Source organism: Orycteropus afer, unplaced genomic scaffold (genome assembly GCF_000298275.1).
Source record: "Orycteropus afer afer isolate SDZICR_OR568_19922 unplaced genomic scaffold, OryAfe1.0 scaffold00612, whole genome shotgun sequence".
In the NCBI taxonomy this organism is placed as follows: domain Eukaryota; kingdom Metazoa; phylum Chordata; class Mammalia; order Tubulidentata; family Orycteropodidae; genus Orycteropus; species Orycteropus afer.
The window spans coordinates 828,305-844,586 of NW_006922199.1; the positions used below are offsets into that span (position 1 = coordinate 828,305).

General features: G+C 39.2%; 1 protein-coding gene across 1 annotated transcript in view; it reads right to left on the reverse strand.

Annotated features, from left to right (window-relative positions):
* IWS1 (interacts with SUPT6H, CTD assembly factor 1) overlaps nucleotides 1–16,282 on the reverse strand; it is a 119,552-nt gene that overhangs the window by 56,098 nt on the left and 47,172 nt on the right. Inside the window, exons 3-5 of the mRNA XM_042783051.1 lie at nucleotides 14,511–15,699; nucleotides 12,904–13,093; nucleotides 12,301–12,358 (exon numbers count right to left, since the gene is read on the reverse strand). Of these exons, the coding sequence (XP_042638985.1) occupies nucleotides 12,301–12,358; nucleotides 12,904–13,093; nucleotides 14,511–15,699 (1,437 nt within the window). The remainder of the gene's footprint in view (nucleotides 1–12,300; nucleotides 12,359–12,903; nucleotides 13,094–14,510; nucleotides 15,700–16,282) is intronic.

The following is a 16,282-nucleotide window of genomic DNA, read 5'->3' on the forward strand; positions in this document are numbered from 1 at the left end:
CATTGTGGTAAACTGTGGTCAATGTCATGAGACAAAGTATATGTGAACTGCTGTATGGAAAGTGAATTTGCTCTGTAAATCTTCACCCAAATCACACACACACAAAAAAAAACCAACTAGAGAAAGACACAACTAAAAAGGAAAAGTACAGACCTTTATCCCTCATGAATATAGATGCAAATATCTTCAACAAAATCCTAATCAATAAACTCCAAGAATACATCAAAAAATAATTTATTATGACCCACTGGGGTTCATATCAGATATGCAAAGATGGTTCAACATTACAAAAACCATCAACATCATCCACCACATAAATAAAATAAAGAAAAAGAACCTCATGATCATATCAATCGATGCAGAAATGGCACCTGATAAAATCCAACGCCGCCCATTCCTGATCAAAACTCTCAGCAAAATAGGAATAGAAGGGACATTCCTCAACATAATAAAGGGCAAATATGCAAAACCAATAGCCAACATTATTCTCAATGGAGAGAGACTGAAACCACTCCCCTTGTGAACAGGAACCAGACAATGATGTCTCTAACACCACTTCTATTCAACATTGTCTTGGAAGTCCTATCCAGGGCAATAAGGCAAGAAAGGGAAATCAAAGGCATTCAAATTGGTAAGGAAGAAGTCAAACTAGCCCTTTTTGCTGATGATTAAGATCCTACAAATAAAACCCAAGAGACTCAATAATTAAACTAGTGGAACTAATTGAGAAATTTAGCATAGTGGCAGGACACAAGATCAACATCCAAAAATCACTTGGATTCCTCTACACCAGCAAAGAGATTGCTGAAAAGGAAATAAGGTCATCAATAACATTTACTACAGCAAAATAATAAAATACTTGGGGATAAAATTTAGAAAGGACACACAAAAGACCTGTACAAAGAAAACTACAAAAGACTACTTCAAGAACCCTAAGACTGATTCTGGTAAGATGGAGGTATAGGCAGACAAGCGGCACAGACCCTCTTCAACAAAGAAAAGAAAAAACAATTGACAGAGATACAGAAGATAATCTTGGAACCCTGAGCTTTGAAAGGAACTATGCAGAAGTGGATTAGGCACCAAGTAGTGGAAAAAACTGAACGAAAACAGTGAGTGCAGAGATGGTCGGAGCTGCGGGTCAGCTACTCTGACGAGACCAACAGCCTGAATATTTCCAAGTGGTGCTGGGACCTGAGAAATGACCTAAAGATCACTCCCGATCACCAAGGGCTACAGGGATAACTGCTCTGGTGGCCTATGACTAGGAAGGGAAACAGCAAGGAAGGAGACAACCTGAGTTGTGGACTTTCTGCTGTCCGGAGCATGCAGCCATTTTGATTGTTTACATGTGGCAGCCATTTTGGATATTTAAAGTGACTGAGGTTGAAGCCATTTTGAATGTTTATAAGTGGCAACCATTTTGGATTTTAAAGTGATAGCATTCTCATTTGGATTCCAGGGACCTAAGAACAGGCTCTGTTTGCCAAGGTCAGCAAGGACATACGAGAGGCTGACAAAGGAAAGGAGACAGGTGGTGAGTGTATAAGTGCTGTCAACTAGTGAATAGAGGAGCACAGCACAGTACCCTGCCTGTATACATAACACACAAACAAAACGAAACTTGTGGGCAAGTCACTCCAACATGTAATCACCAATTAAATAAAAACACAAAAACGTCACAATGCCTCGGAGACAACAGAGCATCACAGTCCACACAAAGAGGCAAGATAAAGCAGGAGAAACAAGGGAACAGGATACATACCCAAAACACATCCCTGAAGAAGATGCAGCATTGGAACTCCCTGAGAAGGAATTCAAAAGAATTATATTTAGGTATCTTTAAAGGATTGAGAGACAGATCAAGAAAAACACAGACAAAACCACAGAAGAATTTTGGAAGAAAATACAAGAACAAAATGACAAAATCAATGAAAAATTAGAAAGGATTCTAAATCTACAGATAGAAATCCAGAAGATTAATACTAAATTGTCAGAAATAGATAAGAGATTTAAAGGGCAAAGGAGTACAATTGATGCAATGGAAGACAGAATTAATGAGATTGAAGAGAAATACCAGAATACTTCTTTGGAAAGGGATCAATCAGAAAAAAGATCAAAACAAAATGAAGAAAGCCTAAGGTTCATGTGGGATACCATCAAAAGGAATAACCTACGTGTCATGGGAATTCTAGAACAGGAAGAGAAAAATGAAACCACTGAGAAAATTGTCCAAGATTTGTTGGAGAACTTCCCTGATATGATGAAAGATGAGAATATATCCATTCAAGATGTCCAACAAACCCCAAACAGGATAGACCCCAAAAGAAAAACACCAAGACATATATATCATCATCAAACTCACCAAAACCAAAGACAAAGAAAGAAACATGAGAGCAGCACAGGAAAAACGAAAAGGGGCAAACAATAAGACTAAGCTCTGATTTCTCAACAGAAACCATGGAGGTGAGAAGACAGTGGGATGGTATATATAAAACACTGAAAGAGAAAAATTTTCAACCAAGAATTATGTACCCAGCAAAACTGTCCCTCAAACAAGATGGTGAAATTAGGACATTTCCAGATAAGCAGAAATTCAGGGAATTTTTTAAAACCAGACCAACCTTACAAGAGATGCTAAAGGGAGCCTTTTGGACTGAGAAGCAATAGCAGCCAACAACAAATGACCATTAACATACATGATGATATAATCCAGAAACCAACCCAGCTATGGAAGTATCCAAAGTAAATTAGCCTACAAGATTGTAAACAGGGAACCAGAGACACCAACTGACAAATAAGGACAACTACAAACCAAAAAGAGAGAAAAAAAATCTGTGTCGTTACAAAACTTCCAGATGGCAGGGAAGTCAAGACAACTACAAGATAGAACAGACTGTTCTACACTTGGGAAAAAGCTATAAATCACAGGGTAACCTCAAAGAAAAATGATAAACCTTCACATCAAAATAAAAAAAAGGACCAGCATAAACATTCAGCAAATATTAAAACAATAGCAATGAAGGAAGTGATAACATGTTCATAAACAAAATGAGTTCAGCATAGGAAATTATATGGAACAAAGAAATTGACAAAATGAAAAAGCACATGATAAAAATGAAGCAACTGTGATGGTTATGTTTGTACATCAACTTGGCTAGGCCTGCTTGAGTGGCTGGGTAGCTGGATGTATTATTCCCCATGATGAGAGTGATAATCAACTCCATGGTGGAATTTACTGGGAGCAGCTGAGTAGCTGCCTTTGGGTATGTGGTCTGCTTCTTGTATATAAGAAGAAGCTTTGAGAATGGTCTCTAGCCTATGGCATGCTTGGACCCTACATGTAGCCATGTTGTTGCTCAGCAGCCTGCCATGCTCTGCTGACCTGGAGACTTACAATGAACTTGAATGGCCTGCAGTGTGGTTTGGTAACAGCGGGACTGTGCCTCTTTTATTTGTCAACCTTGGGCTTGGCAGCCTCAGCAGCCAGCAGCTATCTGAGTGAAGAAAAGCCTCTAGATTCAGTGGACCAGGAGCTGCAGGCCAAGGTGAAGCCCAAGGCTGAGGGGCTTTCACCTAGGCCCTAGAGCCTGGCACTTTGAACCTGGACTTAAAGCCTGCAAACTGTAAGAGACTAAACTTCTGTTTGTTAAGGCCATCCCATTTGTGGTATATTCTTGTCAGAGTGGCACTAGGTAACCAGAACAAAACCTGATGCCGTGTTCTTCATATAGGCAGCTTCTTAGATAATTTGCTCAGCATATAAATTGAATGAAGGCATACAACCCTAACGTACACATTTCCTGATTTTAAATCACGTAGTATCCCCTTGTTCTGTTTGAATGACTGCCTCCTGAGAAAGGTTCTTTATGAGGATAATTAAGTGCTCTGGAATTCTCATTCTTTGCAATGTTATCCATAATTTGTTATGATTCTCACAGTCCAATGCCTTACCATGTCAATAAAACACAACTAAACATCTTTCTGGTATTTGGCACTTGCCTGTCTGTGTACTGCTACTACCGCTTTTGAATTATTTTCAGAAAAATTTTACTTGCTTGTGATATTAATGATGTTGTTTGATAATTTCTGCATTCTGTTAGATCTCCTTTCTTTGGAATGGGTACAAACATGGATCTCTTCCAGTCTGCTGGCAAGGTAGCTGACATCTAAATTTCTTGGCATGGATGATTAAGCACTTCCAGTGTTGCATCCATTTGTTGAAACATCTCAGTTGCTATTCTGTCAATTCTTGCAGTTTTGTTTTTCACCAATGCCTTCAGTGAAGCTTGGACTTCTTCCTTTGATAACATCAATTTTTGAACATATGTTGTTGTTGTTGTTATGTGCCATCGAGTTGGACCCTACTCATAGCAACCGCTCCTTGGGTTGCTGAGGCAGTATCACTACGAAAATAGATTGCCCAACCTTCCTTCCGAGGAGTGGCTGGTGGGTCTGAACCACCAGCCTTCTGGTTAGCAATCAAGTGCCTTAGGCACTATGCTACCAGAGCTCCCTCCTAAAATAGCTGAAAAATTCTTTTTGGTAGTGACTCTATATTCCTTCCATCATCTTTTGGTGTACTGTTCAATATTTTGCCCCTGGAATTCTTTAATATGGCTTGAATTTTTTTCTTCAAGTCTTTCAGCTTGAGAAATGCCAGGTGTGTTCTTCCCTTTTGGTTTTCTAACTCCAGTTCTTTGCACATTTCATTACAGTACTTTAGTTTGTCTTCTTGAGTTTGAAATTTTTTAAATCTTCTGCTCAGCTCTTTTACTTTATCATTTCTTCCATTTGCTTTAGCTACTTTACATTCAATAGCAAGTCTCAGAGTCTCTTCTGATATCCATTTTGGTCTTTTCTTTCATCTTTTTTAGTGACTTTTTACTTTCTTCATATATGATGTCCTTCATGTCATCCCACAACTCATCTGGTCTTTGGTCACTGGTATATAATGAGTGAAATCTATTCTTGAGATGGCCTCTAAATGCAGGTGGGATATAACCAAGGTTGTATTTTGGCTCTCATGGACTCGTTTTAATTTTCTATAGCTTCAACTTGAATGTGCATATGAGCAATTGATGGTCTGTGCCACAGTAAGCACCTGGTCTTGATCTGAGGATACTGAGTTTCTCCATGGCGTCTTTCCACAGATGTAGTCAATGTGATTCCTGTATATTTCATCTGGTGAGGTCTGTCTGTGCATTTGCTGTTCATGCTGTTGATAAAAGGCATTTCTTGGCCTTGCAAAATTCTGTCATGCAATCTCTGGCATTGTGTCTATCACCAAGGCCATATTTTCCAACTGCTGACCCTTCTTTGTATCCAGCTTTCACATTTCAAACACCAGTAATTATCAATGCATCTTGATTGTATGTTTGATCAATTTCAGACTGCAGAAGTTGGTAAAAATCTTCATCTTTGGCTTTCATGGTTGGTATGTAAACATGAGGGAGCTCTGGTAGCATAGGGCCTAAAGTACTCGACTGCTAACCAGAAGGCTGGCGGTTCAAACCCACCAGCCACTTCTCGGAAGGAAGATGGGACAATCTACTTCCGCAGTGATACTGCCTTGGAAACCCAAGGAGGGGTCGCTATAGGTCAGGTCCGACTTGACAGCACATAACAACGACAACAATGTAAACATGAATAATAGTTGTAGTAACTGGTCTTCTTTACATACAGATATTATCCTATCACTGACAGCACTGTACTTCAGAATAGATCTTGAAATGTTGTGTTTGAAGACAAATGTGACGCCATTCTTTTTTAATTCGTCATTCCTGGTATGGTAGACCATATGATTGTCATATGATTATATGATTCAAAATGTGAATACCAGGCAATTTCAGCTCACTAATGCCTAGGATATCGATCTTTATGTGCTCTACTTCATTTTTACAATTACCAATCTTCCTAGATTCGTACTTCGTATGTTCCAAGTTCTGATTATTAATGGATGCTTATAGCTATTTTTTCTCATGCCACATCAGAAAATTAAGGTCCTGAAAGCTTTACTCTATTCACGTCATTAAGGTGGACTCTAATTTGAGGCAGTTTTTCCCCAGTCATATCTTAAGTGCCTTCCCATCAGAGGGACTCATTTTCTGGGGCTATATCAGACAATATTACACTGCTATTCATAAGGTTGGGAGCTCTGGTAGCACAGTGGCTAAGTCACTTGCCTGCTAACCAGACGGCTGGCGGTTCAAACCCACCAGCCACTCCTCGGAAGGAAGGTTGGGCAATCCTACTTCCGTAGTGATACTGCCTCAGAAACCCAAGGAGGGGTCGCTATGAGTCGGGGCCGACTCAACGGCACATAACAACAACAACAACAACAACAACAACATTCATAAGGTTTTCAGTGGCCAATTTTTCATGTAGCCAGCCACATCCTTCTTCCTAATCTGCCTTAGTCTGGAAGCTTTGCTGAAACCTTTCCACTACGGGTGACCCTGGTTGTAGCTGAAATAGTGGCAAATCTTCCAGCATCATGCAAGTTACCACAGCACAACAAACTGACAGATGATTGGTGCATGGTTCATCTATTGCATTGTTTCTCTCTCTGAACTGAATCTATAATCAGTTTGAAGAGAACTCTGTAAACAAACTAGCAAAGTATCTTAATCTTGTAATATGTTATTTAAATGTATGAGCTCCAAGAGGGCAGTGCCCACAACAGTCTGGCATACGAAACTAATTGCCATTGAGTTAATTCTGATTCATATTGACACTTCAGGACAGAGCAGACCTGCCCCACAGGGTTTCCAAGGCTGGAAATCTTCATGGAAGTAGACTGACTAATTTTTCTCCTATGGAGCAGCTGGTGGATTTGAACATCCAACATTTAGGTTAGCAGCCAAATGCTTTAACCACTATGCTATCAGAGTTCCTTGTATGACATTAAAAAACAAAACAAAAAAACACATCACTGCTATGGAGTCGCATCCAACTCATAGCAACCCCTCCTTAGGTTTTCAAGGCAGTATCACTACAGAAGTATATTGCCCAACCTTCCTTCCAAGGAGTGGCTGGTGGGTTTGACCTGCCAGCCTTCCGGTTAGCAGTCAAATGCCTTAGGCACTATGCCACCAGAGCTCTCTGGCATATGGGCTCTCAAATACTGCTTGAGTTATTTCTTCTAGTCTGTTTTCTTCAGGTTTACTTTGCTAGTTTTCTACCACCTTGAATTAGATTTTAAATCCACCTGTTCTCACATTCTCTTGCTTCAGTAGTAACAAGACTGAACCGTTTATAGCAAGAAACTTTTAATCTTCTGGGTGGCAGGGGTTTTGCTCCAAAGTTTTGCTATAAATTTTTAATTTCATTGTTTTGTATTCATAAGATGTTTTCTATAATTTGCATTTTGATGGACAAGCATGGTTGAAAAGTTATTTTATGGTAAGGATAGCACTGCAGATTAGTGGAAAAGGATGAGCTTTTCCATAAATGGTGCTGGGTCAACTGGATATTCCAAATGGGAAAAAAATCTTGGCCTCTACCTTATACCACATAAAAAACCCAATTCCAGATAAATTGTACACTTAATTGAGGAAAATAAAATAATAAAGCTTCTAGAAGATAACTCAGTAAAACATCCTCATTATCTTGGGAGTAAGCAAAAATTCCTTACAATTCAAAAAGCTTTCATTATAAAGGAAAATACTGCTAAATTTGATTTGTATTAAAAGAAAGAACTTTCATTCATCAAAAGACTTAAGTGAGAAGGAAAGTCACAGAATGGAAGAAGCTATTACTTTGATAGGAGTTCTGGTAGCGTAGCGCCTAAGGCACTTGACTGCTAACCAGAAAGCTGGCAGTTCAAACCCACCAGCCACTCCTCGGAAGGTAGGTTGGGCAATCTACTTCCATTCTACTTCCATAGTGACACCACCTCGGAAACCTACAGAGGGGTCGCTATGAGTTGGGTCCAACTCGATGGCACATAACAACATTACTTTTATGACCCTGAAGCGCTTGTATCCAAATTATATGACTCATTTGTGGTAATTTTGTCCTACATGTTCCATCCGTTACATTCCAGCTGGATTACAGATTTGTCTATTTCTCTCTGTACTTCTTTCTACTTTTGTTTCTGGCTGTGAGAGATTGAGTGCATTTCTGAACTTGAATTGTAGCCTGTTGCTTTCCTAATAACCCCCATAATCTGTGAGTTCTGTGTGGCCACATGTGTGTACATGTAAGTATATACATATATATATGTGTGTGTGTATTTAAGTATACACACACACACACACACACAAGAAACAAAAGTAGAAAGAAATACAAAGAGAAATAGATATACACATATATGTATATAATTTTTTTAGTCATATTATTAAAAACAAACAAACTCACTGCCATTGAGTCAATTTCAATTTACAGTGACCCCCTTTGGGTTTCTAAGGTGGTAAATGTTTACGGAAGTATATTGCGCAGTCTTTCTTCTGCAGAGTGGCTGGTGGGTTTGAACTACCAACCTTCTGGTTAGCAGTCAAATGCCTTTGTCATGTTATTAGGTGCATATAAGTTTAAAGCCTTTAATCAGTATAAAATGACCATCTTTACCACCAGTTTTCTTTTGGTTAACTCAGTGGACACAAGGAGTATTGCGGTGTAGTAAATTACCTGGTATGGCTTTTCTAGCCATAAGTCTTTGTAAACCCTGTGGTGAAATTTACCATGAGAAACTGAGTAGCTCCTGAATGGTATTTCTGTTAAGGGTGAAATGAAGCAATCTTCTGGGAAGTTCTCTCTCTCTCAGATGTATAGAATTCTGATGTTGGGACTGGTTAGTTTGGCCACTCTGCTAGGCTCAAAAGGAGCCCTCCTAGAGGCAGAAGAAGTCTCTCTGACGTTTGGCTGAGAAAGACATGCGGCTGAGAGAAACATGCTCCTGAGAGACATGCACTTGCTGAGAGACAACCGCTGAGAGAGACACGAGAGATATGTGCTGCTGAGAGACTGCTGGCTGCTAATTGAGACAGCTGGCTGCGAGAGAGTGAGTGCATTTCTGAACTTGAATTGTAGCCTGTTGCTTTCCTAATAAACCCCATAATTTGTGAGTTCTGTGTGGCCACTGTAGCAAATTACTGAACCCAGCAGAGAGGTGGTGGGTGCTGCGGGAGGAACGGTTGGTGTCAGGGTTGTGAAATGGCTGGGAGACAGCATGTTTGGCCTCTCAGGAATAGGCCTTGGGCTACAGATGGTGAGTCTGTTTTCCTCTTGTGATTAGGGGTCAGAAGGTATGGCGTCCTCACCCCTTTCACAAGTATTTTTTCCACTGCTTTATTTTTATATTTTATATATTTTGTTTACATGAATTACTTAGAATCAGTATATAGGATTTTTTTTTTTTTTAAATCTTTGTTCTTTAAAATTGGAACATTCAGTACATTTCATGTAATTTGGGGTATTATCAAGGTTTAAATCTGCTAGGGAATCTCAAGGTGGTACAAATGGTTAACGTGTTTTGTTGCTAACCAAAAGGCTGGAGGTTTCATCTACCCAGGAGAACCTTGGAAGAAAGGCCTGGTAATCTACTGCGAAAAAATCAGCCACCGAAAACTCTATCAAATGCACTTCTACTCTGACATGCTAGAGGTTGTCATGTTGTTGTTATGTGCCGTCAAGTTAACCTGACTTATGAGTTTCTAAGGCGGTATCACTATGGAAGTAGATTGCCCCATCTTCCTTCCAAGGAGTGGCTGGTGGGTTTGAACCACCAGCTTTCTGGTTAGCAGTCAAGTGCCTTAGGCACTGAGGTTGTCATAGGCTGGAAATAACTCAACAGCAAATGCTTTCGAAAATCTGCTAAACTTACTATATACTGCTTTCTAAATGTCCTCCTGTTCTATATTTCCTTTCCTTTCCTATTCTTTCTTTGGGATTAATCAATTTTTATTATCCCATTTTTTTCTATTACTTTGCAAGTTACATATTCCACTCATCTTTTTGGTGGTCACTTTACTGATTACAATATACATCTAACTTATCAAATTATACTAATGTACTTTTATATACATCTAGAAAGACCTCTGAATACTTCAATGCCACGTATTCCTCCCAATTTGTTATTATTGTCATATGTTTAATTTTACATATACTATAAACCATATCAGACATATTTTTTGTTTTTCATACTCAATACTCCTTTAGTTCTACTCACACACTTCTGTTGCTCTTTTTTCCTTTCTGCATCTTTGACCTTCCACTTGACATCATTTTCTCTTTATCTGAAGAACAACCTTTACTACTGTCTTCAATTGGTATAATGATAATTCCCTCAGGTTTTATATGTCTCAAAATGTCCTTATTTCATTTCCATTCCTGAAAAGTATTTTTGCTGATATAACAGAATTCTAAGTTTGCAATTATTTTTCTTTCAACACACTGAAGGTATCATTCCTTTGGGTTCTGGACTCTTACTATTCCTGCTGAGACATTAGCTATTAGTCTAATTACTGCTTCTTTGAATGTAACTTTTTTCCCCCCTCTGGCTGCTTTTAAGACTTTCATATTTTCTTTGGTTTCCTGCAGCTTCATTAGAACAAAGTTAAGTATAGAGTTCTTTTTATTTGCATAGGGCGTGTAAAAGGAGCTCTGGTAGCACAGTGCCTAAAGGCATCTGACTGCTAACCAGAAGGCTGGTGGTTCAAACCCATCAGCCACTCCACAGAAGCAAGACTGGGCAACCTACTTCTGTAAAGATTTACCACCTCAGAAACCCAATGGGGGTTGCTATCAGTTGGAATCGACTTGATAGCCGTGGGTTTGGGTTTTTGTTTTTGTTTTAAATGGTGTGTAAGGCTTCTTGAATCTATATGGCTTTATGTACTATTTCTTCAAATATGTTTTCCACTATGCATATTTTTTCCACTCCTTCTGGAACTTCAGTTAGATATGTTAAACCTTCTCATGTCTCTTCATCTCTTACAATTTCAAAACAACAGTAAAACTTATGAAAGCCAGAACCCATATAAGGCAGAAACCTGTCAGAGATGGAAAACTCAAGTATTTCCCACTAAATCGAGCAAAAGAAAAGTGGTAAGAATGCATCCTGTCCAAGACGGAAAACTTGCCAGACCCAGAAAAGCAAGACAGTCCCACTGAGTTCTGGCTCTCACAGGTCTCACTGTACGTTGCTCTGACAAACTTTTTAATCTTTTATGTTCCTGAACAGTCTTTTGGTAAAAGTGGTGTCTAAAATTCCTAAATCTAGATTAGGTATATTTTTATCTTTATTACTACTGTTTCATGTTTTTGTTGCAAATCTAGTCATCTTTGACTATGTGCCAATCTGTGTATGTGAAAAATGTACAGATAATTTGAAGCCTATGATTATGTTATCTTTGATTTGAAAGGATTTCTATTTGCATATCCCAGGAGCCTAAGAGCATTAGCCAATTGGTTAAGAATTGCTGTAATCAAATTCTGAAATTGAGATTTTCTAGGCTATTATATAACTTAAAGCTGGGAATAAGTACAAACAAGAGCTATTATAACTTCTACATCATCCTTAATCATAAGGTGTTATTCTTTGGAGTTTTAACCAAATTTAATTCCAAATTTTGTCTCCCTAGGAGCTCTGGTGGCATAGTGCCTAAGGCACTTACTTGACTGCTAACCAGCAGGCTGGTGGTTCAAACTCACCAGCTACTCCTTGGAAGGAAGGTTCTGTAGTGATACTGCCTTGGAGACCCAAGGAGGGGTCGGTAGGAGTTGGGTCCAACTTGACGGCAAATAACAACAACCTTGAGGCTGTCAAAAATATGGATCATCTCTCAGTTGTGTCTTCCAGAAGAGTCAAACATGCCCCCACAACCAAAAAAAAAAAAAAAAAGTTCTAAATGTTGAGCTTGCTTCTTTCGATTTCTATCTTCTGTTGGTTCTTGGCTTAGTGATTCTTTCCTATCTTGTTACTCTAATGACAAGCAGATTTTTAAAACATGTTGACTAGCTATTAACAGGAAAGTCAGTTCAAATCACCTAGACTCGATGCTAGAATCAAATGCCCTCTAACAAATGCACATTTTATTCTTAAGCATTATGAACCACCTTACTTCAGTTTTTTTTAACATGTTCCTTCCCCACTGTAACTCAATCTTTTCTGTTATTTTCCTTTTGTATCACGGTATATTCTTTTATCCTACTTTCTGAATCCATTTTTTCTAGATTTTTCTCCTGAATACATCATAGTTGTTTATTCCAACTTACTGGAACAACCTATTAGAGAACCACTTCCATTAAAAACAAACAAAAAGTATAAAAAAAGAAGCATTTCCATCTTATACTTACTGTAAACTCTTCTTCCTCTTCATCACCAGATTCTCCAAATATGTCTGCAATAAGGTTTCTATAGGAGAAACAAATACAGAAAAATTTATTTTCCTCTCATTTGCCTAAGAACCATTAAACCTTTTAAACATGTAGCATAATTTACATACAGTAAAATGTACAGATCTTAAGTGTACAGTTCAGTGGGTTTTTATAAATGTACACACTCATGTAACCAACATCCTTATCAAGATACAAAGCAATTTCATCTTCTCAGAAAGTTCCCTAATGCCTCTTTCTAATCAATCCCCTACATCAACACCCTGGAGGCCAATTTCTATAACTAAAGATTAATTTTGTCTGTTCCTGAACTTCATGTTAATGGAATGAATCATACAACATGTCCTCTTTGCTTCTTTCACTTGAAACAGTATTAGTAAGATGCAGCAGTTCAGACACTAAAACTAAAAACCTGAGTCCCCAAGTTATGCATTTAAGTAGTACATATTGTATTACATATATCTCAACAGGAAATTGTAATAGAAGTTTACAAAAACTTGAAAGACATCCCTTCTCCTTCACTTTTTAAGAACCCTTGAAAACTCACATCACACTGTCACTTACTCTTCTTCATTCCCTGACTCACTGTCACTCCCAAATAGATCGTTCTCTTCATTTTTCTTATCAGACAATTCTTCTTTCCCTACTTCTTCTTCACTGTCCGATGCTACAGTCTTGTCTCTTCTGTCTGCTTTTCCTGATATTACATCACTGTCAGAATCATCTGCATCAGAGACAATACGACTCTTCTTTGCTGTCATAAAACAAACAAACAAAAAACCAACCTTTTTGTCATAGTTATTGTATTGTATTACTAAGAATAACCTTTAAAATGGTACTATGTGGCAAAAATCAAAGGGCCTACTGTCATATGGTTCACAATTAAAAAAAATAAGTAACCAAAAGGCTCAGAGTCATGTTACAATTATGTGTTACTTTGCTTAAGAAAAAGTGCCAGAAAGATTGGGGATTGGTGGTGGGAGGAAATCAATATAAGAGTGAGTATTAAAGGTTACGTTTTCTTTTGAAGGACAGAGAAAATAAGATTAGACTGATGTGCAGAACTGGCAATCCATCTATGCTGCCTAGTGTTAGTGGAACTGAAAGGATTAGATGTTCTTTGGTAGAATCCCCAAATCGTTCTGCTGTGCATGGGGTCGTTATGAGTCGGAAACGACTTGAGGGTACCTAACAACAACAGCAGAATCCCCATGCGTTTGAAGTGTTGCCAGTCAGCATGGAATTTCTCAACTTCCTTCACAAACTGGCAGTGTGTGCACTCTATTTTCCCTTCTATAAAAACTGTAAGGTTAAAAGGGAATAAATACCTCTTTTCCAAAGAAAGATAAGTTTTATAACAAAACAATCAAGTAAAAATTATCTGTTAAAATGGAGTCCTAGGTAGCAGACAGGAATACTGTCTTTCTCCTTCTCCCCATCTTTTTCTTCATGTTCATGACTATCAATTTTCTGACTTTTGGCTTCTTCCTCACTGTCAGAACTGTGAAACATTTTCCTCTCTGTCTGGTTATCTGAATGAAAGGAGTCATTTTGAATTTCTCCATCCTCTCCCCTGTTCTCCCCATTGCTGTCATCATCAGACTCAGGCTTTTGTTCATGCCTGGAGGCATTCTCAGTTTCTGAATAGCTGGCTCATCCCTTCTGTGGCTCTTCACTCTCAGAGTCACTGACTCCAGGTTTGGGACACTTGGAGTGTCTAAATATAGTCCCCTCTAAAACTTCCCTGCGTTTGGGTATTTAATAATATTTAACAAATGAAAAGAGGTACCAATGTTAGATCTAATGGGATCTAAAGAAGCAGTTGTCAAAGAGACACACAGATAACTCTGTATACAGCAAATGGTTTTCACGTACACATCTTTCTTTGAAACATTACTCATTCTGGTAAAAAACAACTTTTTATATTCCCATTGACACTCAGGGTCTAGTTTACTTTGAGTCAATTAGAACTTAACAAAAGCTGCTCAATAACTCAAAGAAAACTTAATATTAAGAAGAGCCAATGAAAACCAAGGGAAACTAGTTCGAGTGACATTTTAGAACATCAAGCTGAAAAAAAGAATATAGATCTAACATAATAGAAAACAAGTTATCATCACAGTTATAAATTTAGACAATAAATACGGCTATGTCCAAAAATAACTGCTTACATGCTTTTTCTTCATCTTCACTATCAGAGAGGACAGCCACTTTCCGTTTTGCTACTTTCTCCTCCTCCCCGTCTTTTTCTTCATCTTCATCACTACCAATTTTCTGCCTTTTGGGTTCTTCCTCCTCACTGTCAGAACTGTGAAACCTTTTCCTCTCTGTATGGTTATCTGAATGAAAGGAATCATTTTGCATTTCTCCATCCTCTCCCCTGTTCTCCCCACTGCTGTCATCATCAGACTCGGGCTTTTGCTTGTGCCTGGAGGCTTTCTCAGTATCTGAATCACTGGCTCGTCCCTTCTGTGGCTCTTCACTCTCAGAGTCACTGACTCTAGGTTTGGGAAGCTCCTCACTTTCTGAGTCACTGACTTGGGGTTTGGGAAGCTCCTCATTTTCAGAGTCAGTGGCCTGGTTCCTTGGGGGGTCCTCACTTTCTGAATCACTCATTTGGGGTTTTGGAAGCTCTTCATTTTCTGAGTCACTGGCTGGGTGCCTTGGAGGACCCTCACTTTCTGAGTCACTGATGCGGGGTTTGGGAAGTTCCTCGTTTTCAGAGTCACTGGCTTGGTGCTTTGGAGGGTCCTCACTTTCTGAATCACTGATTCGGGGTTTAGGAAGTTCCTCAGTTTCAGAGTCACTGGCCTGATTCCTCTGAGGTTCCTCACTTTCTGAGTCACTGATCTGAGGCTTAGGAAGCTCCTCACTTTCTGAATCACTGACCTGAGGTTTAGGGAGCTCCTCATTTTCTGAGTCACTTCCTCGGTGCCTCACAGGTTCCTCACTTTCAGAATCACTGACTTGAGGTTTTAGAGCATCCTCTGTCTCAGACTCACTGGCAGGACTTTTCTGGAGCTCTTCAACTTCTGAATCACTAGCAGGATGTTTTTGAACATCTTCGTTTTCTGAGTCACTCACGTGCCCGTTAAGCAGTTCTTCATTTTCAGAGTCACTAACAGGCAATTTCCTGGTCTCCTCACTCTCAGAGTCACTCCTGTGGTGATTCATAATCTCATTTTCAGAATCACTTATAGGAGGCTCTGGATGCTCTTCGGATTCTGAGTCACTATCCTTTTGCTCATGAAGCTCCTCACTTTCAGAGTCACTAGCATTAAGATTTTGGAGGTCATCATTCTCAGAGTCTGTCACATGATGCCTCTTGGTGAGGCAATCTTCTCGATCACTAGGTTCATTCTGAAAAATGAAGTGAGAAAAAATCAGGAAAGTGCAAAATAATTTTTGGTAGTGAAAGGTTAAAAAGTTTTAACACTTCTTAATGTAGGAATATCCATAGTCAAATGGAGAATTATTGTCATAGACCTATTGTGGTAGTTAAGGTTGTGTGTCAACTTGGCTGGGCCTGGCTGAATGGCTGGGAAGCTAGTGGTAATTATTCCCCAGAATGAGAGTGACAATCCGTTCAATGTGGGATCTACCACAAGCAGCTGAGTAGCTGCTTTAGGGATGTGGTCTGCTTCCAGTATATAAGAAGCGGTTTTGGGAATGGTCTCTAACTTATGGCATGCCTGAACCCTGAATATTTTTTTGTTGTTGTTTTTAAGTGCCATCAAGTTGTTTCTGACTCATAGAGACCCCATGCACAGCAGAATGAACACAGCCCAATTCCGCGCCAGCCCCACAAACCCTGCTATACTTGAGCGCATCGTCGCAGCCACTGTGTCAGTCCATCTCGTTGAAGGCCTCCCCCTCTTTCGTCGACCCTCCACCCTACCAAGCATGACATCCTTCTCCAGGGAATGGTCCCTTCTTACAACAT